We start from the raw sequence: 24,535 nt of genomic DNA on the forward strand, positions 1-24,535 counted from the left end.
TTGGCTGCTGACTATAAGGGGCCTTTTATTATGGATGTTGTTTTCTGCATTGTTGGAGATGCACTCATCCAGATGAATGGAGATACTTGTATTACCACTGAATTTGTGTCTGGTAAATTGTGGAAATCTTTTGATCATCATATGAGCCATCCATCTCAGAATATGGAGCCTCTGCCTGCTCATGTTTGTGCATTCTTTATATAATTGGTCCAGTTGCTATACATTAATTTGTGCAACTAAATGAATGAGGGATACAATGATGATCATCTTATTTAAACAACATTGTGGATGATTGTTGCCCAGTTTATTTGAGGCACGAATTATATTAATTAGAATTATATTAATCCATGCCTAAATGTTGACCGGGTTGTGCTGCATGCAAGTAAAGACTGCTTCAATTATTTTAGTTGGAGCCAAGCTCCAGCAAAATTCTAACAAGATGGAAAGAGGTCACTAATAAAGCAGCTGATAATGGTTTGCCCAGGGACATTGCCCTAAAGAGCCCTTATCATGATAAACTGAGATCAATGGCTTACCACATCCGCACTCATCTTCCTTTGTGCTCAGTATTAACTCCATCAATGGAGAGTTTTCACCTGATCTGTACTGATTGTTGCATGTTCAATAATACATATGAAAAAGAATCCTATTGCCCTGCCCTGGGATGTAGCTCTTTTGTCCATGCTTGAGCAGAGGCTGTGATAGAAATTTGCAGTAGAGAGGGGTCCTGATGGAACCCTATCTGGGATGGGTGGACAGGTTGATGGTGAAGCATTACCACAGAGAATAGATCGATGGGGTGGGATTCAGCCTCACTGAAGTTGCCCTGATTTCCATTTACCACTGGTATTGATGCCAATGTATTACCAAAAGTGCAACCAGTTTTGGAGCACAGGTTTATTGTTGCACAGATGGATGTTGTGAAGGCTGACTGGATTTGATTTATATAATACACTTCACCTTTTTCTGATAATATTATTCAAGGAATATTGGTGGTGTGGAGGGGGAGGGGGAGGGGGTGGTGGGGGGGTGCAGGGAATAGAGTCCATGATTGTGCAGGAGTGGATTTGACATAGATCAGGAGAAGGATTATAAATTCAGAATCAGAATTTATTGTCAAGAACATGTCATGAAATTTGGTGTTTTTGCGTCAGTGTCATAGTGCAAACATTCATATAACCATCTTACAACATTATTATTAAAAAAATAAACATAACAGTATAACCCAGCATCTTTAGTTCATTTATTATTCAAGAATCTAATGGCATCGGAGAAGAAGCTGACCTTGTGCTGCTGAGTGCTTGTCTTTAGGTTCTTGTACCTTTTTCCCCGATGGTAGCAGAGTGAAGAGGGCACGGCTTGGGTTGCTGGGGTCTTTGAGGACAGAGGCTGCTTTTTTAAGACATCGCCTCATGTAGATGTCCTCAATGGAGTGAAATCTGGTGCCTGTGATGTGGCAGGGTGAGTTATCAACCCTCTGGAGTTTATTCTTGGCCTGAGAGTTGGCGGATCCACACCATGCAGTGATGTAACCAGCCAGAATGCTCTCCATGATACACCTGTAGAAGTTTACGAGAGTCTTCGGTGACATATAACCATATAACCATTTACAGCACGGAAGCAGGCAATGTCGGCCCTTCAAGTCCGTACCGGTTCACTTGAACAACTCCGCTAGCTCCTCCGCAAACTCCTGAGGAAGTAGAGGCTTTCTTCATGATGCCATTGGTGTGTTGGTTCCAGGAAAGACTCCCAAGAACCTACATTTGCTCATCCTCTCCACCTCTGATCCCCCTCTTCTGTACTGAATCCCCTCAGACACCTCACAAAGTATAGCCATTGGTGAGCTTCCTTTGTGATTGCATCAACATGGAGGCTCCAGGACAGATCCTTGGAGATGTTGACACCCAGGAATTTGAAGTTCTTTTTTTTTAGTATTTTATTTAAGTTTTAAGAAAATACATAATATAGGACTCAATATAATAACAATAATATATTAAATATAAAATCATAAAAATATTCATAAGGTCCAAAAAAAATAAAAAGGAGCATCCTTCATCTCCCAGCACCCCCTCCCCAGATTTGAAAGAATAGGGGATGGACAGCAGGGAATAGAGGGAAATAAAAAGAAAGAAAACAAAAGGCAACAGGAGCAAGGTTCGACATCTCAGAGTCATGTATACTAATTGACAAATGTCAAGATAAATTATACAATCTGGAAATTTAAGTAATCTAAATGAGCTTACCAAATTTTGATGAACGTACTATATCTATTTCTAAGACTATAAATAATCTTCTCAAGGGGAATACAACTTTGCACTTCCATGTTCCAAAGATCAATGTGAAATAGGGAATCAGATTTCCATGTTACCGCTATACATTTCCTGGTTATTGACAACGGAATTTTAATAAATTTAGATTTACTTCTGGAGAAGATAACTTTTATAACTGCCAAATTCCTCAGAAGAAACAATTCTAGGTCTAGAGGGAAGTTCACCAGCACAATTTTTGTCAACACTTCCCTCAATCCTATTCAAAAGGGTCTTAATTTCGTGCATAACCAGGTGGAATATAAAAAAAAGTACCACCATTTATACCAAAACATCTATCAGAAAATTCTGGTTTATTTTTATGTTTCTTTTATTGTGTGAGATATTATTGGTGCAGAAAATTATAATGAATCAGTCTATATCTAGAACTAATTAAGGTGGTCATACTATGTACGCATACATCTGATCAGTACTGTGGATCGATTACAATGCCCAAATCTGATTCCCATCTCCCCCTCAATCTATGTAGTCCAGATTTTGGGCTTTGATCTTGGATCAGAGCATATGTATTAGAGGTAAATTTGGTTGTATTCCCATTTTGAATTAGAATTTCTATCTCTCAGCACATTGGTAGGACCATTAATGGTCCTCACTTTTCCCTCAAAAAACATTGCATTTGGAGATGGCAGAAGAATGTGTTGTTAGGTCAATTATGTTTATTTTTAAATTGCTTCTGTTGATCATAACAATCTTCAATACATATGATACAATGTTGGTACCAGGTAGCCAAGATTCTATTACCCAAAGTCATGGGTATTAAACTATTTTGAGATGGAGACATCTTAGGAATTTGAAGTTCTTTACCCTCTCCACTACTGAGCCCTCAATGAGGACTGGGTTGTTCTCCCCTTCTTTTCTTCTGAAGTCCACAATCATTTCCTTGGTTTTGTTGATGTTGAGTGCAAGGTTGTTGTTGCACCATTCTATATCCCTCCTGTACTTTTCCTCATTGCCATTTGAGAACTGTGGTGTCATCAGCCAACATGTAGATAGTATTGGAATGCTATCAGGAATTCTTCAGGAATGACATTTTGCTGAACTTTTCGGATCTGCCAAAGCAATTAACTCACGAGTATACTTTGGGCACAGAGACAGCTGGTCCAGGTAATGAAACTTAATCAACCAAAAGCATAAGAGCAGACACAGCTTCTGAGAGTGACATCACCCTTCAATTGCTTTGTCCCAGAGATTAGTTGCTCACTGTTTGAAACAAGATGGTACAAGCATAGTTTAATGCACCAAGATCCTCCACTATAATTGCGCATGTCATGGAGTGGCGTGACCGCTATGCTCATCATCTGAATTTTCCATCGTCAAATTTTAAAACTGGATGGAGAATTCAGTGAGTTATGACTAAAATGATTTTTCTCTAGATTTTGTACAACGTTGTTCATGTTTGTTTCTTTTCATTATGACTAGCTGTGCACCTGTTGATTTCTCCCCTCTTGCTGAAGGATTTTAATTGAACATGCCATAGGATGTTTCAGACTACAATTCACAGAATATATCACCAAAACTTCCCCAAGTCTAAACTGAACAATGATCTAGATTAGGAGTCGTAAATCAATATATTTTAGTTTAATGGTCAATTATTGAGACTGACTCTTCAGTCCTGGATTCATCTGTGTTTTTAGCTGATGATATCGGGATCTTTCACCTGCACATTGTGAAATCTAAATAGATCTATGTGTACTCCCTTGGCAACGTTGCAAGCAGATGGTTATGTGGGGAAATAAAATGACTCGTGAGAGGGGTTAGACTTTTCCTGGCTTTCTCAGAGCCCTGTACCCCATTCGTGCACAATGCAATCTTTCATTCTGGGGATTGTAGCACCTCAGTCACTGAGTGTACAGGTTCACCCCCCCCCCCCCCCCACCCCACAACTTTTAACTGCACCTTCAGCAGAAGTTTGAACAATAAGTACAATTTTTTAATGTATTTTTAAAATTTGGAGATACATTATTGTAACAAGCCCTTCTGGCCCATAAGCCCTTGCCACCTAAATACATCCATGTGAAGAGTTAACTTATAAACCCCATGCAACTTTGAAATGTGGGAGGAATCGGAGCACCCAGAGGAAACCCACACAGGCAGGAGGAGAACATGTCTACAGACAGTGCTGGATTTGAACACAGTTTGCTGGTGCTGCAATAGCATTATACTAACCACATGAACCGTGCTACGCTACCCTCTGTCCACAAAAAACTTACTGCACCTCGTGGAGGTCTACGGACGGTGAATCTACTTACTTCATGACCATCACCAAATAATCTTCGTTCAGCATCAGGAACAGAGCATTCCTCATTTTAATTTAGCCAGTAGTTTCCTTTTGTTGTACGGTCTAACTGGCTGCTGTTTGCCCTGCTCCATGTCAATGGCATCATTGTTCTCTTTAAGATTGAAGAGATAAAAAAGCCCTTTGTTATAGTTTGAATTGCCTTCATATTCTTGCTAACCTTTGTCATAGCACGATTAACAATTTTATTAGTTGATCAAATGGATTTTGGATATTATATACCAAAAAATTACTCTTTTAATATTGCTAGTTCACATTGATGTAACATAGATTTATTTGGAAAGGTTAATCTATTGCAAGTGGTACATGAGTGATAGAAACATTGCTGTTACAGTGCTGAGGCATATGACCAGGAGGACCTTGGTTTCTATACTGGAGAATGTAAGCTGAGTTATTTTAGAGTCAGGGCAGGGAAAAATGATCCTGTTTTGAGGGGAAATCAATCCGATATCCTGCTCCTGATCTCAGTTTAGCAATTGCTGGATAGAGGGAGAAAAGTAATTGTGGGGGACAACAGCATATGGTACTCCCCTGAACCTCAGTACAACACTTGTGCCTGAGTTTTCCCCTTGGGTCCAAAAATCCTGCTCTCCCTCACCCATGGACTTCCTGGCCACAGGTATAACTTAGTGTCTAAGGTTATGATCCATCTTTGCAGTAATGGTCTGAGTAATCAATGCATCCTGAACGTTGTTTCTTCTGATTGCAGTTTTTGTGCCTGAAGAACATCCGAACCTTCTTGAAAGTTTGTCATGACAAATTTACATTGAGGAACAGTGAGCTCTTCGACCCATTTGACCTGTTCGATGTGAGAGACTTTGGGAAGGTACGTAACTCTTATCTACGATTGAGTGTTAAATGAGAATGAGATGTGAAATATTTATGTACGCCAGAGATCTTTGCTTTCTGTTGAAACTCTTTGGATGAGCAGAGCTTGTGAACCTTGTGGCAATCAAATATGACAATCCTATGCTCTCATAATAACATCACAAGGCGGTAAGATACAGGAGCAGAAGTAGGCCATTTGGTCTGTTGAGTCTGCTCTGCCATTCCATCATGAGCTGATCTATTCTCCCACAGCCCCATTCCCCTGCCTTCTCCCCATAACTTGTGGTATCCTGGCTGTTCAAATAGCTATCAATCTCTGCCTTAAATATACCTAATGACTTAGCTTCCACAGCCACCTGAATCAGCAATAGCCTTAATTCCAGGAATCTTTCTTGTGAATCTTCTCTGAGTCCTCTCCATTACCAGCACATTCTTTGTTAAACAAAGAGCCCAAAACTCTATCATGTACTCCAAGTGAGGCCTCACCGGTGCCTTTTAAAGCCTCAACATCACATCTCTGTTCCTCTAGCTATGAATGCCAACATTATACTCACTGCCTTCACCACTGACTCAACCTGGAGGTTAACTTTTTAGGGTATTCTGTTCGAGGACTCCCAAGTCACTTTTCACCTCCAAATTTTGAATTTTTCCCTATCCAAATAATATACTGCCCTTTTACTCCTTCCACCAAACTTCATGACCATACACTTTCCAACATTGTACTTCATTGGCCTCCGCTTTGCCCATTCTTCTAATCTATCTCTCTTCAACCTCTTCATTTTCTCCTCACTATCTGCCCCTCCACTTATTTTTGTATCATCTACAACTTGATCACAAAGCCATTTATTCCACAATCCAAATCATTAATGTGCAACGCAAATAGAAGTGGCCCTAACACTGACCCCTGTGGAACACCACTGGTAACCGGTAGCCAACCAGAATAAGGTTCTTTATTCTGACTCCCTGTTTCCTGCCCATCAGCCAATGCTCTATCCATGCTAGTATCTTTCCTGAAATTCCATTGGTTCTCATCTTGTTAAGCCTCATGTGCAACACCTTGTTGAAGGCATTTTGAAAGTTCAAATATACAACATCCAATGCATCTCCTTTGTCTAAGCCTGCTTACAGTTTCCACAAAAAATGGCAGTAGGTTTTTCTTGAAAAAATTTCCCTTCAGAAAACCATGCTAACTTTTGCCTATCTTGTCATGTACTTCCCAAATACTCTCCAACCTCATACTTGACAATCGACTCCAACACCTACCAACCACTTATGTTAGGCTAACAAGTATTATTTCCTTTCTGCTGCCTCCCTCCCTTTTTAAATATCAGAGTGACCTTTGCAATTTTCCAGTCCTCCAGAACCATGCCAGAATCAATTGATTCTTGGAAGCTCACTACTAATGCCTCCACAATCTTTTTTTGCTACTTCTTTCAGAGTCCAAGGGTGCATTCCACCTTGTCCAGGAGACTTGTCCACTCTTCAGCCTTTTAGCTTCTTAAGCACCTTCTTTCTCCTGATCATGATTGCACCTACCTCTCTCCCTGACACTCCAGGATACAGCAAATATCTTCTACAATGAAGACTGATGCAAAATACTCATTCAGTTTCTCTGCCATCTCCTTGTCTCCCTTACGATTTCTCCAGAATTATTTTTCTATTGGTCTTGTACCGAGTCTTGTCTCTTTTTTTAAACTTTTGAACACTTAAAAAAAGATTTTGGTATCCTTTTTGATATTATTTGCTAGCCTCCTTTTAAGTGGAAGGCACGGTTAGTGCAGTGGTTAGCGCGACACTGTTACAGTGCCAGCGACTTGGGTTCTAATCCGACACTGTCTGTAAGGAGTTTGTATGTTCTCCCCGTGTCTGCTTGGGTTTTCCCTGGATGTTCCGGTTTCCTCCCACCTTCCAAAATATACTGTTGTATGTTAATTTGGGTGTAATTGGACAGCATGCTTCAATTTAAAAATATATGTTAGGGCAGCACAGTTAGCGAGGTTATTAGTGCAATGCTGTTACAGAGCCAGCAACTTGGGTTCGAATCCCGCACTGTCTATAAGGAGTTTATACATTTTCCCTGTGTCTGCATGGGTTACCTCTGGGTGCCCTGGTTTTCTCCTACCACTCAGAAAAGTACCAGGGTTGGTCAATTGGATATAATTGGGTGGCAAAGGGTCGGGGGCCAAAAGGGCCTGTCTCAATTTAAAAATAAATGTAAATTTTAAAAGTTTATCTTTCTCTAATGATCTTCTTTTCACTTTTAAAGCTTCCCTTTCCACTAATTTTTGCTTCCTGGTATGCCCTTTTAGCTTTTACTTTGGCTTTTAACTTCTCTTGTCAGCCACGGTTGTGTCATTTTTCCAATCAATTGTTTCTTTTTTGGAATTCACCTGTCCTACACTTTCCTTATTTCTCGCAGAAACTCCAGCCATTGTTGCTCTGCTGTCCTTCCTGCGAGTGTGCCTTTCCAATGAACTATTGCCCGTTCCTCTCTCATACTTCTGTAGTCCCACTGGTACACTGACACCTCTGATTTTACTTTCTCCCTCTCAGACCTCAGGGTGAATTCTATCATATTATCATCTCTGGCTCCTTTGAGTTCTCTTACCTTCAGCTCCCTTATCAACTCTGGTTCATTACACAATCTTCTTCTTTGGCTTGGCTTCGCGGACGAAGGTTTATGGAGGGGTAATGTCCACGTCAGCTGCAGGCTCGTTGGTGGCTGACAAGTCCGATGCGGGACAGGCAGACACGGTTGCAAGGGAAAATTGGTTGGTTGGGGTTGGGTGTTGGGTTTTTCCTCCTTTGTCTTTTGACAGTGAGGTGGGCTCACCTCTCATTACACAATACCCAACCCAGAATTGCCATTTCTATGGTCGGCTCAGCTACGAGCGGGCATTCGGTAAATTCCTTTTCTTGGCATCGATTACCAACCTGGTGTTCCCAATCAACGTGCATATTGAAATCCCCCATGACTATTGCAACATTACCCTTTTGCATGCCTTCTCCATCTCCCTCTGTAGTTCGCATGCTACATCCAGGCTACTGTTTGGAGACATGTATACAACTCCCATCAGAAGATGTAGAATCCATAGGAATTCCATATCTTCTGATCCAATGTCTCCTCTCTCCCAAATTGAATTTCATTTTAAACCAGCAGTTACCCACCCCTTCTTCCTACCTTCCTGTCGTCCCAAAACACGATGTATCCACAGCTGTGCACTTTTCCCCTATTGATTGCTTATCCTGACTCATTATCTAGCTACACAGTGTGTCTATTTGTGTACCTTCTGCCCTATTCACTGCCCTCATGGTATGCTTATTGATGACCCCTTGTTACCGAAGGTTTATTTCTGTGAGGAGCAGCACTTGCCTTGCTCTGTACCAATGGATTCAGGGAAAACTATCACTTAGTGTGGTTTGTACAATGCATTTGTGTATTTAACAATCAACTCATTATCATTGTTTTAATGTTTTCTGAGGCAATGAGTTGACAGGATGGTTGCATTCTCTGTTAGCCATTCATTCTCCTCTTGACATCTTTCTGTGCCCCTGGGAACGATGATCTCTGGCATGGGCTGCTTGGCTTTAATCCTTTGATGACTTTCGTAAATTAAATAGTTCCTTTGCTATTTGGATGGTGTGAAGCTGAGAAAGGGAGGAAGAGGCAATGAATTTGATGCCTGCTTTGGATTCAAGGGTCACAGAGTTGAAAGGATGATTTGAGCTGGGATGAGCAGCTTCATAGATCAGTACAGCACAGGAACAGGCCTGTGCTGAACATGATGTCTAAAAATTGGATTTTTCCACATGATAAATATACCTCCATCCCTATCATGATCTTGTGTCTGACTGAAGGGATGTTGCTACAATCATATCTGCTTTCACTGCTGCTCCTGGTAGCTGATTCCAGATACTTGCAGCTCTCTGTTTAAAAAAAATAGACCTGAACATCTCCCTTAAATGCTCCCCTCCCCCACCGTAAGCACATGTCCTCTTTTTTAAATTTTTAAAAAATTTTTCACACTGTGAACCATATCAACCAAAATATATACAAACGTTTCTCATTAAATGTACAGAGTGGCATTTTCTTCCTTTTTTCCCCCCTACCCTCCCTCCCCCCTTCCCACCCCCCTCCAAAACCAATAAATATTCAACATATACAATACAATAAAACCATAAATCAATGTCTTCACACAATGAAAAATAAACAAGAAAAATGTGTCATCTACTTTTACACACTGAATCAAGTCATTTGTCTTCTTTTCATTTTAAGGGGTGGAGGTCCGAGGCAAGCCCTCTCTGTATGTTCTATGTATGGTTCCCAAATTTGTTCAAATAATGTGACTTTATTTTTTAAATTATGTTATTTTTTCCAATGGAATACATTTATTAATTTCCATGTACCATTGCTGTATTCTCAGGCTCTCTTCCATTTTCCAAGTTAACATTAAACATTTTTTTGCTTCTGCTAAGGCTATCATAATAAATATTTTTTGTGCTTTATCCAATTTGAGGCCTAATTCCTTACTTCTTATGTTACTTAGAAGAAAGATCTCTGGAATTTTTGCAATGTTGCTTTTTGTGATTTTATTTAATATTTGATTGAGATCTTCCCAAAACTTTTTCACTTTCTCATATGCCCAAATTGCATGTACTGTTGTTCCCATTACCTTCTTACAGTGAAAACATCTATCTGATAATGTTGGATCCCATTCTTTTAACTTTTGAGGCGTGATTTACCTGTGTAACCAATTATATTGTATCATGCGTAACCTTGTGTTTATTGTATCCTTCATAGTTCCAGAACATAACTTTTCCCATGCTTCATTTTTTTATCTTTATGTTTAAATCTTTTTCCCACTTATGTTTAGGTTTATAGCTTATTTCATCATTTTCCTTATCTTGCAGCTTAATGTACATGTTCGTTATAAATCTTTTAATTATCATTGTGTCTGTAATCACATATTCAAAGCTGATTCCTTCTGGTAATCTCAGTCTGTTTCCCAATTTATCCTTTAAATAAGCTTTCAGTTGATGATATGCAAACATTATACCATGAGTTACTCCATATTTGTAATTCAACTGTTCAAATGTTAATAAATTATTTCCCAAAAAACAATTTTCTATTCTTTTAATTCCTTTTCTCTCCCATTCTCTAAAGGAAATGTTATCTATTGTAAAAGGGATTAGTGGGTTTTGTGTCAATAACAATTTTGGTATTTGGTAATTCATTTTTTTTCCTTTCTAAGTGGATCTTCTTCCATATATTAAGTAAATGATGCAATACAGGTGAGCTTTTATATTGCACCAGCTTTTCATCCCACTTATAAAGTATACATTCCCAATATATAGTATATGTTGCCAATATAAAGTATATGCTCCCAACACCTTCTTCCCTATTTTATCTAGTTCTATCTTAGTCCAGTCTGGTAAAAATCTGATAAATTCTTTAATTGTGCAGCTCTATAATAATTTTTTAAAGTTTGGTATCTGCTAACCACCTTGGTTGTACCTCTCTGTTAATTTATCTAACGCTACCCTTGCTTTTCCTCCATTCCACAAGAATTTCCTTATTACTCTCTTTAGTTCATTAAAGAATTTCTCTGTTAAGGGAACTGGCAACGATTGAAATAAGTATTGTATCCTTGGGAAAACATTCATTTTAATGCAATTTACCCTCCCTATCAAGGTTAGCAGTAATTCTTTCCAATGTTCTAAGTCTTCCTGCAATTTCTTTATTAGTGGCTGATAATTTAGTTTGTACAAGTGGCTTAAGTTATTATCTAACCTGATCCCTAGGTGTCGGATTGCTTGTGCTTGCCATTTAAATGGTGATTCTTTTTTAAATGCTGTGTAATCCACGTTACTCATTGGCATCACTTCACTTTTATTTGTGTTGATCGTGTACCCTGATATTTCTCCATACTCCTTCAATTTCTTATGTAATTCTTTTATTGATATTTCTTGTTCTGTTAAGTATACTATGATGTCATCTGCAAATAAACTGATTTTATACTCCTTCTCCTTTATTTTCATCCCTTTTATTTTATTTTCTATTCTTATCAGTTCTACCAATGGTTCTATTGTTAAGGCAAACAGTGAGGGGATAATGGACATCCCTGTTTCATTGATCTACTTAATTTAACTTGGCTCGATACATATCCATTTACTGTTATCTTTGCCAACGGTCCATTATACAATGCTTTAATCCAATTAATATATTTTTTTCTGGTAGATTGAACCTCTGTAATACTTTAAATAAATAGTTCCATTCTATTCTGTCAAAGGCTTTTTCTGCGTCTAAAGCAACAGCCACTGTTGGCTTCTTATTTCCTTGAACTGCATGAATTAGATTAATAAGTTTACAGACATTATCCGCTGTTCGTCTTTTCTTAATAAATCCAGTTTGATCTTGTTTTACTATTTTTGGTACACAATTGGCCAATCTTTTTGCTAATAATTTTGCTATTATCTTATAATCTGAGTTAAGTAGAGATTTTGGTCTATTTGATGCTGGTGTTAATGGATCCTTCCCCGTCTTTGGTATGACTGTAATTATTGCTGTCTTACATGAATCTGGCAAGTTTTGTGTTTCTTCTATCTGGTTCATTACTTCCAGGAGAGGAGGAATTACTAACTCTTTAAATGTTTTATAAAATTCTATTGGGAATCCATCTTCTCCTGGCGTTTTATTGTTCGGCAACTTTTTTAATATATCCTGTACTTCCTCTATTTCAAATGGTTTTATCAGTTTCTTTTGTTCCTCTTGCAATTTCGGCAGTTCAAATTTAGCTAAAAACTCTTCTATTTTATCATCTTTCCCCTCCTTCTCAGTTTGATATAATTGTTCATAATATTCCTTAAAATTTTCATTAATCTCTATTGGGTTATATGTAATTTGTTTGTCCTTTTTCCTGGATGCCAATACAGTTCTTTTAGCTTGTTCTTTTTTAAGTTGCCAGGCTAATATTTTATGTTTTTTCTCCCAGTTTGTAATCATTTTGTTCTATTTTCATTATGTTCTTGTCCACCTTGTACATTTGTAATGTTTCGTATTTTTTTTTTGTCCGCCAATTCTCTCTTTTTCGTTATATCATCCCTTTTTACTAGTTCCTTTTCAGTAATTACTATCTCCCTTTCCAACTGCTCTATTTCCCGATTGTAGTCATTTTTCATCTTAGTTATATAACTTATTATCTGCCCTCTAATGAAGGCTTTCATTGCGTCCCATAATATAAATTTGTCTTTCACTGATTCGTGTTTATTTCAAAATATGTTTTAATTTGGCATTCAATAAACTCTCTAAATTCCTGCCTTTAAAGTAACATGTTTAAGCTCCATCTATATGTCTAGCTCATTGCTGTATCTGACCCAACCTTGTTGGTTTTCGTGCAGTTGGATAACCATGTTGAGGAACTTTGGGGGGCATCCGATGCGCTCTAGTATTTGCCAAAGCCCTTTCCTGCTCACAGTGTCGAAGGCTTTGGTGAGGTCAACAAAGGTGATGTAGAATCCTTTGTTTTGTTCTCTGCACTTTTCTTGGAGCTGTCTGAGGGCAAAGACCATGTCAGTAGTTCCTCTGTTTGCGCGAAAGCCGCACTGTGATTCTGGGAGAATATTCTCGGCGACACTAGGTATTATTCTATTTAGGAGAATCCTAGCGAAGATTTTGCCTGCAATGGAGAGCAGCGTGATTCCCCTGTAGTTTGAGCAGTCTGATTTCTCGCCTTGTTTTTGTATAGGGTGATGATGGTGGCATCACGGAGGTCCTGAGGCAGTTTTCCTTGGTCCCAACAAAGCTTGAAAAACTCATGCAGTTTGACATGCAGAGTTTTGGCTCTGGGGGGATTCCATCCATACCTGCTGCTTTGCCACTTTTCAGTTGTTCGATTGCCTTATATGTCTCATCCTGGGTGAGGACCTCATCCAGCTCTAGCCTTAGGGGCTGTTGAGGGAGCTGGAGCAGGGCGGAATCTTGGACTGAGCGGTTGGCACTGAAAAGAGATTGGAAGTGTTCTGACCATCGGTTGAGGATGGAGATCTTGTCGCTGAAGAAGACTTTGCCGTCTGAGCTGCGCAGCGGGCTTTGGACTTGGGGTGAGGGGCCGTACACAGCCTTTAGAGCCTCGTAGAAACCCCTAAAGAAATCTCTTGGTGTCTGCCACATTGACTACCGCCAGTGGGCTGATATCGCCTCAAACCGTGCATCTTGGCGCCTCACAGTTTGGCGGGCAGCAACCTCCTTTAAAGAAGACCGCAGAGCCCACCTCACTGACAAAAGGCAAAGGAGGAAAAACCCAACACCCAACCACAACCAACCAATTTTCCCCTGCAACCGTGTCTGTCTGTCCCGCATCGGACTTGTCAGCCACAAACGAGCCTGTAGCTGACGTGGACATTTACCCCCTCCATAAATCTTCGTCCGCGAACCCAAGCCAAAGAAAAAGAAATATGTCTAGCTTTATACTCAGTTTTCCTAACTCTCGCTTGAATATGGGCTGACAACAAAAACATATAAATTCTTGAGTATGTTTTATGCCTACTCAAATAATATGAATATTTCTTCTGTCTTGGGTGCTGCCTCCTTCATATATCCATAAGTTTCATTTCCTACATTGATTTAACCATAAATTTGGCTATATATAAATTCAACATGGCCATCTTATATCTTAGTTACACTTCATTTCCGCTTTCTCACCACCACCATCCCCCTTTTCCCCATTTTCATCTCTCAGTTTTCCCTTTTTTAAACTCAATGTATGACAACACATTTAAAACATAAAATACTCCAACAATTCCCACACCCAATATTAACTTAACCCCAAATGCCCCCCCCCCCTCTCTGAGTTGCCCCTTATCCCTTACTGGGCAACCACAACTCCCCTTTCCATTTGGATTGCTATCTTGTTCGCAAGCGTCAACTTATTTCGCAGTGACGGTTATTCTCTTCCCCCCCCCCAACCTCCCCGCCAGAAAACACTTTTTTTACACATATAACAAAGCTCTCCCTTTTTTTTACCCCTTCCTTCCTTCCCTTCTCTTATCCCTCTTTAGTTCTTTACATGTACATTGTTTTTATATCTTTATATATACTTTATCGCCGATCTTTATTCTTATTACAGCTCTTCATCTTTCCTTCTGTTCTGCAAATGCTATGTGAATTCTTGTGCTTCCTCTGGATCCAAGAACAGTCTGTTTTGCTCCCCGGGTGTAAATATTTTAAGCACAGCTGGATCTTAACATGCATTTATATCCTTTTTTCCATCGGATCGATTTTGCTGTATTAAACTCCCTCCTCTTCTTTAAGAGTTCAAAACTTATGTCTGGGTGAAAAAATATATTTTGACCCTTGTATTCCAATGGTTTATTATCTTCTCTAATTTTATTCCTTGCCCGTTCCAGTATATTTTCTCTTGTTGTGTATCTCAAAAATTTTAGTAAGATGGATCTTGGTTTTTGATATGCCTGTGGTTTCGGAGCTAGTGTTCTGTGTGCCCTTTCTTATTCCATTTCCTCCTGCATTTCTGTCGTTCCCAGGGCATTCGGGATCCATCCTTTTATAAATTCCTTCATGTCTGTGCCTTCTTCACCCTCCTTCAGGCCCACTATTTTTATGTTGCTTCCCTACTATAATTTTCCAACATATTAATTTTCTGAGATAACAACTCTTTGTGTCTCTTTAATTTTTTTTGTCATTTTCTTCCAATTTTCCTCTCAAGTCATTTGCTTTCATTTCTACAGCCGTTTCTTGTTCTTCCACATTTTCTACTCTTTTCCCTATTTCCGTCATGACTAGTTCTAATCTTTGCATTTTATCTTCTGATCTTTTCATTTTTCTTTTAATTGCACTGAATTCAAATGACAACCATTTTTTTAATGCTCTCATTTGTTCTTCTAAAAAAGCTTTATCTGTATTCTGTCCACCTGTTTTACCTTCTATTTCTCTGTGAAGATCTTGGTCTTCTTCTTCTGTGTCTGTACCTGTGTTTGTGTCTTCTTCTTCTCTTCTTTTTATCTGTGTCTCTTCTGATTTTCCTGATGAGTTGCTTGTATCACTTTGTCGGGCTTCTTCTTGCTGTTGGTCCACCCCTTCAGGGCTGCTCATCTGTCGGGCTGCTCATCTGTCGGGCCTCCTGCTGCTGCTCCTCTTGCCGTTCACCCCGTCGACTTTCTTTCTCGACTGGTATCTCGCTCCCTCTCCTGCCACCTTCTTCATCTTCCAGCTGAGAGCTCTGGCGTCGGGCGTCCCTCAGCTGGTCGCGCCGTGGTTGTCCGCTCCTCGGCTGAGCCCCCCTCCTGTCGGTGTTTTCTTTTACCTTTGATTGCGCACTGCTCATGCGCAACTCCTTGCGCATGCGCAGTTATGCTCTTTTGTTTGGCTCAGAGAGCCATTTTTGCAGAGCAGAAGTCAGGGGGTCGTGACTCCGCAGGGCCTGCACCAACCTCGGAGAACGGACATTCTTCACCACCACGGCTCCCTGTTCCTTCATGCAGGTGAGGCCACCTTCTTTCTTTTTCGGTGACTTTACTTTTTTCCCGTTGTTTTTACGTTTTCCTTCTTGGGCGCCATCTTCTTTCCCTTTGCAACTTTTTCTTATATTTTATATTTGTTGAACTTTGTCTTTTTTTCACTTTTTTTCTTTTTTTCTGGAGAGGGCTGGTTTTACCCTACTGGCCACTACTCCATCACGTGATTCCCTCAAGCACATGTCCTCTGTTGTGGATGCTTTTACTCTGAGGTAAAGAATCTGACTGTCTACTTGTGAATGTCTCTCATGATCCGAAGAACTTGTTTCAGGTTGTTCTTTAGCCTCCAAGGGATTTCCTTTCTCCCTTGTTCATGTCCCCATAACAGACACTCACCAATCCTGAATTGAACTGTTGTCACGATGTTGTCCGACTGTTTATGAGCGGGTATAACAGGATGTTGTTTGACTAATGTCCTTGGCCCCATTGTTGATTGAACTGGCACTTTGTTTGGGTAGGCAGTCAGATGTCTTGGCTACAGATACAATGATATTTGAATCATCCTCAGTGCATTCTGACTTTTAAGGCAGATGTATTAACCAGCAGAACATTCTCTGCAGATTGAGTTGGCATTTAGTGAATGTGAATAAGTCTGATTTCCTAATTGAATTGGACATGCCCATGCAATGTTTTATTCAGTACACTTTCCAAGGCTAAATATCAAGAGCTATAAAATGTGGTATGACGTGCTGTCGGACTAATCGCTGTGCAGTTGAACAGATACTGACCCGTTCCAAGCACATAATGCTTACAGGTAACAACTGCTGGAAGCCAATGAGTTATCTCCAACCAGTAATAAGATGTAATTTGTGAGGTTGAGGTTAGCAAAGGGAAAGAAGAGATGGGCATAAGTGGGTGGGAGGTGGTGTGGTGATGGTAGTTGGCATAATGAGGGGTGTGGAGCAGGCTATGATAGGGTGGCAGAGGGGGAACTGGGATTTGGGGCAGACTTCAATGGTGTGGCAGAGGGAGAACTGGGATCATACTTGATGGTCTCAGGTGTGAGAGGAGGTGGAGAAACTTGAAAAAAAATTTGAAAGGCAGTTTCAGATGTTCAATGTAAAACTGTTGTTTCCAGCCAGCTCCCTTGAACTGGGGCAGGTTTTGGATGCAAATACAGAATGTGAAATATATTGATATTCACCAATTAAGGCAATAAGGAACCTGGAAGAAACTTTCTTTACTCAGACAATATCTGTAAAGTAGAAATTTGCACTGCAGAGAGCAATTATGGTAAACAGCATAGATGTGTTAATGGAGAGGCTAGATAAGCACACATTGGGGAAAAGAATGGAAGGATATGCTGATAAGATGATACGAAAATGGCTGGAAAGAAATTTGTGCTAACTGGCATGTTTTTGTGCTGTGAAATTTATATGAGCTTATGTTAATAAAATCCAGGGCAACGTGCTTTTAAATTTGGAGAGAAATCATGAAAAATTCAATCTGATTCACCACACTATCACCACCCCTATACGAAAGGTATCAGGGAGAGTTTTTTATGTCAATTGTGATGGTGAATACAAGACCAATGTATGTTTGTACTGTGATGAGAATATTGGTGTAATTACACACTCAGTCTTTGGCTTGGCTTCGCGGACGAAGATTTAAGGAGGGGGTAAAAGTCCACGTCAGCTGCAGGCTCGTTTGTGGCTGACAAGTCCGATGTGGGACAGGCAGACACGGTTGCAGCGGCTGCAGGGGAAAATTGGTTGGTTGGGGTTGGGTGTTGGGTTTTTCCTCCTTTGCCTTTTGTCAGTGAGGTGGGCTCTGCGGTCTTCTTCAAAGGAGGTTGCTGCCCGCCAAACTGTGAGGCGCCAAGATGCACGGTTTGAGGCGATATCAGCCCACTGGCGGTGGTCAATGTGGCAGGCACCAAGAGATTTCTTTAGGCAGTCCTTGTACCTTTTCTTTGGTGCACCTCTGTCATGGTGGCCAGTGGAGAGCTCGCCGTATAACACTCAGTATACTTGTGTGAACCCACTGTTTGCATGTTTGGGGGTGTCTGCACCTCGTGCAGTGAGATGTGTCAGAAAGTGTGTCGTTTTAGATCACAAGCCCAGTGAGTGTGGTGATGAGGTGGCACTGAGTGCATGATTTTGTAAGGAATGGGCTTTGGTGTGTGCAAGTTTGGAGGTTCTGTCATTGTAGAGTTCTGTTATCGCGAGTTGAGGCTGGAATGGAATGTTGAACTATAGTCATTGGGTCAGCTTCCTCTGTAGCATTCTCCCACTCTGTGGGAGTTGCTTTACTGCATTGAGGTAAAGGAGTGTTGGAGAATTTGACATCTGTTTCTGTGGGAATCATCAGTCATAGTTTCTGAATGCATTGCTCGATATATTTTCCCCTTTCTCTCCCTCTCAGACAATGGTCAGTTGGATCCATTAATGTTCTCTCCCCAGAGCCAGCTCATGTGCTTCCAGTTCTGGTGGGAGGAGCAGTAAGTTTCTGGCTCTCAGAGCCTCAGCCAGCTGTTGTGCAGGGCTGCTGAAGGGTGTTTCCTTTCAGAGAGAGCCTGAGAGAGGCCGCATTGGTCTGTGTGGAGCGATTGTAGCTGGCAAGGGTTTGAGAGCTCTCGGGTCTCTGAGTCTAATGCAGTAATCTCACTGCAGCGTGTTTAATTGAAAACACTTTCTGTCCTCTGAGAAACAATGAGCTTTAGCTGAGCACAGGATGTGGAGCCCCTGATGGTGACCGAATTTCTCTGGGCTTCACTCCAAACCTTCACTCGCAACCCAGAGAAGTCTGATCCCAACCAGTGATGGGAAGCTGATGCTGACTGGTTGACATTCATATGGTGAAAAAAATTTCTCTGTTGCAACTCTGAGCATTTAATAACTGGGGGGCGCAGACGGCTGGGAATAACATAGCGTGGCTCTGTGCAACCTACTCTAAAATCAGCTTTGCATCCACCATAGTTTTCCTCTTCCAGCTTTCTGTGGTGAGGAAAGATGAGGCTCCTAACGGTATCTCAAAATAACCCTCAGACAATTGAAAGCCACTTTTGAATCATTGTCACTCCTGTGGATGTTGAAATTGTGGGAGGCAATTTCCACAGATCAAAATCACATGAAAAGCAATGTGTAATTTCAAGTCATTTGTTTACAATTATTTTTGTCGCGTGAAGGTCATTGAGAGGAATTTCCAAGTGATGACATTGGATATTTTGTGCTCACACAGGAGCAGACATGTTTGTAAGTGCAGCTAAAGAGAGGATGGATCCTTGGTAGCATTGCAGTCTCACCCCTGCTGCTCCACCATTACAGTGCTTCCATTGTGTTCCACTTCAGCAATAACAATTAATGATGAGTACTTTCTAGATTCCTTGCTTGATCTTCCAATCATCCAGCTCACCTTCCATACTGATCCGAGTCTCATCTAACCAACCTATAATGCACCCCATTCCTCACTGGCTTTGGGCTTGGGATTGTGGCATGAATGAGATGTGAGTGGAAATATTTTTGGTTCTTCTATTGTTTTTTTTCAGTATATGAACATCAAAGTTAGTGCTGTTTTCTCATTTGAAGTCACCGTGAGAAGGTGGCTTTGCACAGCCCTGAGTTGTAGGTTATGTGGGAAGAGCGCAGGCACAGATTGCCAACTCTAAGCTTGTGTTCCAGCGATGGCTTTCATGTTTTGATCGTCCTCTGCGTAGACTTATTGGGGACAAGAGAAGTGGCAGGCACCAAATCCAACAATGAATGACACCAAATTACAAATTCCCTTCCCTGTCCTAGGCCATAATTGCTGGGCCATTTATCCATGTTCTTTCTCTGTCATTGGGTCATAATCCTGGAAACCCCTGCAGCATAGGGAGACATGTTTGTCACAGCAGTTAGCACAAAGTCTTTACAGTGGCAGCGATCTGGTCTGGACATAGGTTCGAATCCTGTGCTATCTGTAAGGAGTTTGTATATTCTCCCATGTCTGTGTGGGTTTTTTTTTCTGGGGCTCTGGTTTCTTCCAACCATTCAAAACATACCAGGGGTGTAGGTTAATGGAGTTTAAATTGGGTTGCACAGATTTGTGGGCTGAAATTTATACATAGTTAGTGTAGCAGTTAGTGCAACGCTATTACAGCACCAATGACCTGGGTTCGAGTTTGGCACTGATTATGAGGAGTTTGTACATTCTCCCTGTGCGGGTTTCCTCCCACCCTTCAAAATATACGAGGGTTGTAGGTTAATTGGGTGTAATTGGGCAGCATGGGCTTGTGGGCTGGGAGGGCCTGTTACCATGTTATATGTCTAAATTTAAACTTTGTACCTTCAGAGGTTGAAGCTTCCCAGAATCTTCTCAGATTTCAGATTTATTATCAGAATACATACGTGACATCACGTACAACCCAGAGATTCTTTTACCTGTGGGCACAGCAGAATTACCACTTATTGGTAGTGCAAAAAAATCTGTACAAAATGTACTCATGTAAATAAATAAAGAAATGTAATCAAGCTGTGCAATACAGAGAGGAAAAATAAATAAATAATGTGCTAAAGGAAGAGTCTGTAAATGAGTCTCTGATTGAGTTTGTTTAGAGGAGTCTGATGGTGGAGGGGTAGCAGCTATTCCTGAACCAGGTGCTGAGAGTCTTGTGGCGCCTATACCTCTTTTCTGATGGTAGCAGTGAGAACAGAGCGTGTGCTGGGTGGTGTGGATCCTTGAGGATTGCTGGTGTTCTCTGATAGCAGAGTTTCCTGTAGATCAGTGGTTCTCAATCATTTTCTTTCCACTGACATACCACTTTAAGTCATCCCAATACCATCAGTGCTCTGTGATTAGTAAGGGATTGCTTAAAGTGGTATGTGAACAGGAAAGGTTGACAATCACTGCTCTAGACCCAATTATTACTGAAATATTTTGCTTGAGAAGAATTGTCATTGGCCCATTTCCTTTGGAGTATTGAATCCATGCACATAATGAGTTAATTAGGTACGATTAAAACAGAAGTTTACAATTTTTTTTCTTTTCACCGACATATCACCTTAAACAATCTCTTATTAATCACAGAGCACCTATGGTATAGGGAATACTTAAATTGGTATGTAAGTGGAAAGAAAAAGGTTCAGAACCACTGCCGTAGATGATCTCAATGGTGGGGAGGGTTGTGTCTTGAGGTGTGTCCACTACATTTTGTAGGGCTCTATGCTCAGGGATATTGGTGTCCCCATACCAGACCATGATGATGATGCTGGTCAAATCACTACACACATCTGTAGAAATTTGCCAGGGTTTCTGGTGTCATACCAAACTGCTGCAAACTCCTGAGGAAGTAGAGGGGCTGATGTGCTTTCTTCACGATGCCATAAGTGTGTTGGCTCCAGGAAAGATCTTCTCAGATGGTGACTCCCAAGAACTTAAATTTGCTCACCCTCTCCACCTCTGATCCCCCGATGATCACTGGATTGTACATATCTGGCTTTCCCTTCCTGAAATTAACAATCAGCTCCTTGGTTTTGGTGGCATTGAGTGTGAGGTTTTTGTGGATTGCACCAATTGGCCAAGTTTTCAATTTCCCTCCTCATCGCACCTTTTAATGCAGCCGCGGCTGTGGTATTATCAGCAAATTTGTTGTTGTCGTACCGAGCCACCCCACTCTTAGGTGTAAAATGAGTAGAGCAGGGGGCTAAGAAGGCAGCCCTGTGGTGCTCTGGTACTGGTGGAGATTGTGGAGGAGATTTTCTTACTAATCCTCACAGATTGGGACTGGAGATAAGGACATTTATGATCCAATTACACAATGGGGTGTTGAGTCCCAGGAATTGGAGTTTGCTGATCAGTTTTGAGGGGATAATGGTGATAAATGCCAAATTGTAGTTAATAAAGAGCATCCTGGTGTATGAATCTTTGTTGTCCAGGTGTTCCAGGGCTTTGTGTAGAGCCAGTGAAATGGCCTCTGCTGTAGACCTGTTGCTATGATCAGTGAATTGGAATGGATCCATGTTGCTGCTCAGACAAAAGCTGAAATGCTTGAACACCAGCCTTTCAAAACACTTCATCGTTGTCGATGTGAATGCCACTGGTCGATAGCGATTTAGGCAAGTTACCACACTCTCCCTGGGTAACAGTACAATTGATGCCTATTTGAAACAGGTGGGTACCACGTAAGATGGGGCAGTTGGAGGTAGAACAGTAGTGCAATTGAGAAAGTCGCTGCCTCTCAATGCAAACCATAGTTCATTCCTGACCTTGGGCACAGTCTGTGCAGAGTTTGCATGTTCTCCCTGTGACTGTATGTGTTTCCTTGGATGGACAGAAATATGCTCTTCACCCCACCAATTCTATATTGACCAATTCTATATTTCCGTCTGTCCAGTTTTGTACTGTCTCTACATTTTAGCTGATTGGTGGCACACATCTGGATTTGCTTGGTTAGAGTGTGGGAAGAGTTTTGGATTTTTCCCACTTAGGAGGAGGATCTGGGTAGATCTTACCTCTCTCTGATCAAGATGTCATTGGATGTGATCAGAAGCAGGTACCTTGTTGGTTTACTTCTCTGTCAATCAGTAATGACTGATTGTTCAGCAATGACCTTGTCTTCTAAGGACATGTCAATTAATTTGGCAAATGCTTGGGGTAGCTTTTCCCAAGATGGGCTCAGGTAACATTGCACTGTAGTTTGGTGCAAAGGTTTTGGTATGGTACAAAGCATTTACAATGTTCCCATGAGTACTCTTCTTGAACCTGCCTCTGGTGCTTGATGTGATGAGCCCAGATGTAGAATTGAGGCAGGATGTGATGGTCTATTTGGTGTGGATTGTGGCAGGGCCAGGTGCAGGATGTGGGTCTTCTGTTCTCTGCGTTTGTGCACAGGAAGCACTCAGTCCTTCTACAGCTTCTGTGAACAGGAACTTGAACATGAGTAAAAGTCTCTGCCTTGATGTGGGCTGGGGACCTTCATGTAAGTGGGATTTCAGCACCAGTGCGCATTTTGGGATCTGTTGAACATGTGTCCTGGTGTGCATACAAGAATCTATCCAGATGTTGGATAAGTTAGTTTGTATGCATTGAGATCTGTTACTTGGATGGGTGTGATATAAAGTGGGATCTGATCAGATGATCTGTGAAAGAGCTGGTTTAATCAGGATTTCTCCTGGTGTTACATGGAAGACTTTGGACATGCATTAGGAATCGTCTACTTATGATGAGTTTGAATTGGTCTGTTCACTATGATGAACTGCAAGCCTTGATTCTTAACATACTGATCTATCATGGAGCCATTCCAAGTATGGACAAGGGTGAAGTAAGACTCTGATATCCAACTTTTTCAAGCTCTTGCTGTGATACTGTAGCACTCCTCTGAAGATGTGAATTTGGAGTGGAATTTCTGTGTAGGATGAAAGAAAAATTGTTCAACCTCCAATTCAGAACTAAGGGCACTCTCCTTGCGTTATCAACAAGCAGAGCACAAGTGATATTTGCATATATGCACACTTGGAGACTTAACCTTTGGAAGCAATCAAGAGAATGGGCTTTTTTTCTAAATGTACAAAAATAAATTCCCCAACTCTCTTGGCCCTGCTACACAACATTGACCCTGACTGAATTGATCTTCATTCCTCAGTGAAGATAGACATCGATACCAAAACGTTTTATCTGAACTCTCTATTCCTTTGGACTCGAGTCCAATTTTAACTAAGCAGCAGCTTGGATGAGCTTGCTCTCGCCAGTCTAGGAGAGGAACCAACAATTTTTCTGCCTTGCACAGGATAGCCGCTTGATGGGACAGTGCCTGCTCCTCAAGAAGCAAAACTATTGTCCCACCTATTTCATCTGCTTTCACTCTCAATTGCCTTAAATTCTTGAATCAGTGCAGAGTGGAATTAGTTCCTGAGCAGGGCTGTGGATTCCTTTGTTAAATTACAGTGTAATAATTAATCCTTCAGCTTGGTATCAGAGTCATGTTGTGACAAGAGTGCAGCAGCTGCTAGATTTTCAAATAGCCCAGCTTCGCTCCCACTCCCCTCTTGCTTTTCACCCACCCCCCTCCACAGAGGAGATCTACCCACCCCAGCCCCCACACCCTCAAGAGCAGCTGGGCATCACAGTCTACACTGTCATGACACCAAATTTGTACTCGGTGTTTTTTTTTAAACTCCCACTTTCCCCACCTCTGCCTTTTGGCTCTGTGGGTATTGTGCAGACAGTCCAACAAATTGCATCAGTGTAATGTGTAAGGTATAATGTGCAAAGTAGTGAATTAAACAAAATTCAACAGAGCAATGTGAAATAGTAGTACAGTTTAGTGACTTGAAATCTTGGTCAGAGACAGTTTTTCAAAAGTGACTTCAAGGAAAAGCAAGGAACAAGAGTTTCAGAAGGAAATCTACAGCTGAGGGCCTCAACAATCAAGTACATGGTGCCAGTGTTTTAATGTATTTATTTAATTTGGAGAGATACAGCCGAATTCTAGCCAATGGGCCTGCACCACCCAAATATACCCATGGCAGCCAAGTAACTCGTATGTCTCTAGGATGTGAGAGGAGACCCACTCTGTCACAGGAAGCATGTACAAATATCTTGCTGACAGCGGCAGGTTTGAATCTGGGTCACTGCC

General features: G+C 41.0%; 1 protein-coding gene across 7 annotated transcripts in view; it reads left to right on the top strand.

Annotated features, from left to right (window-relative positions):
• The window catches only part of vav2 (vav 2 guanine nucleotide exchange factor), a 255,045-nt gene that overhangs the window by 59,900 nt on the left and 170,610 nt on the right, over positions 1-24,535 (top strand). For all 7 annotated transcript variants that reach the window (XM_069932049.1, XM_069932061.1, XM_069932059.1 and 4 more), the window contains one exon: positions 5,333-5,449. In XM_069932049.1, coding sequence (XP_069788150.1) covers positions 5,333-5,449 — 117 coding nt within the window. The remainder of the gene's footprint in view (positions 1-5,332; positions 5,450-24,535) is intronic.

This window comes from Narcine bancroftii, chromosome 1 (assembly GCF_036971445.1).
Source record: "Narcine bancroftii isolate sNarBan1 chromosome 1, sNarBan1.hap1, whole genome shotgun sequence".
NCBI classification, from domain to species: domain Eukaryota; kingdom Metazoa; phylum Chordata; class Chondrichthyes; order Torpediniformes; family Narcinidae; genus Narcine; species Narcine bancroftii.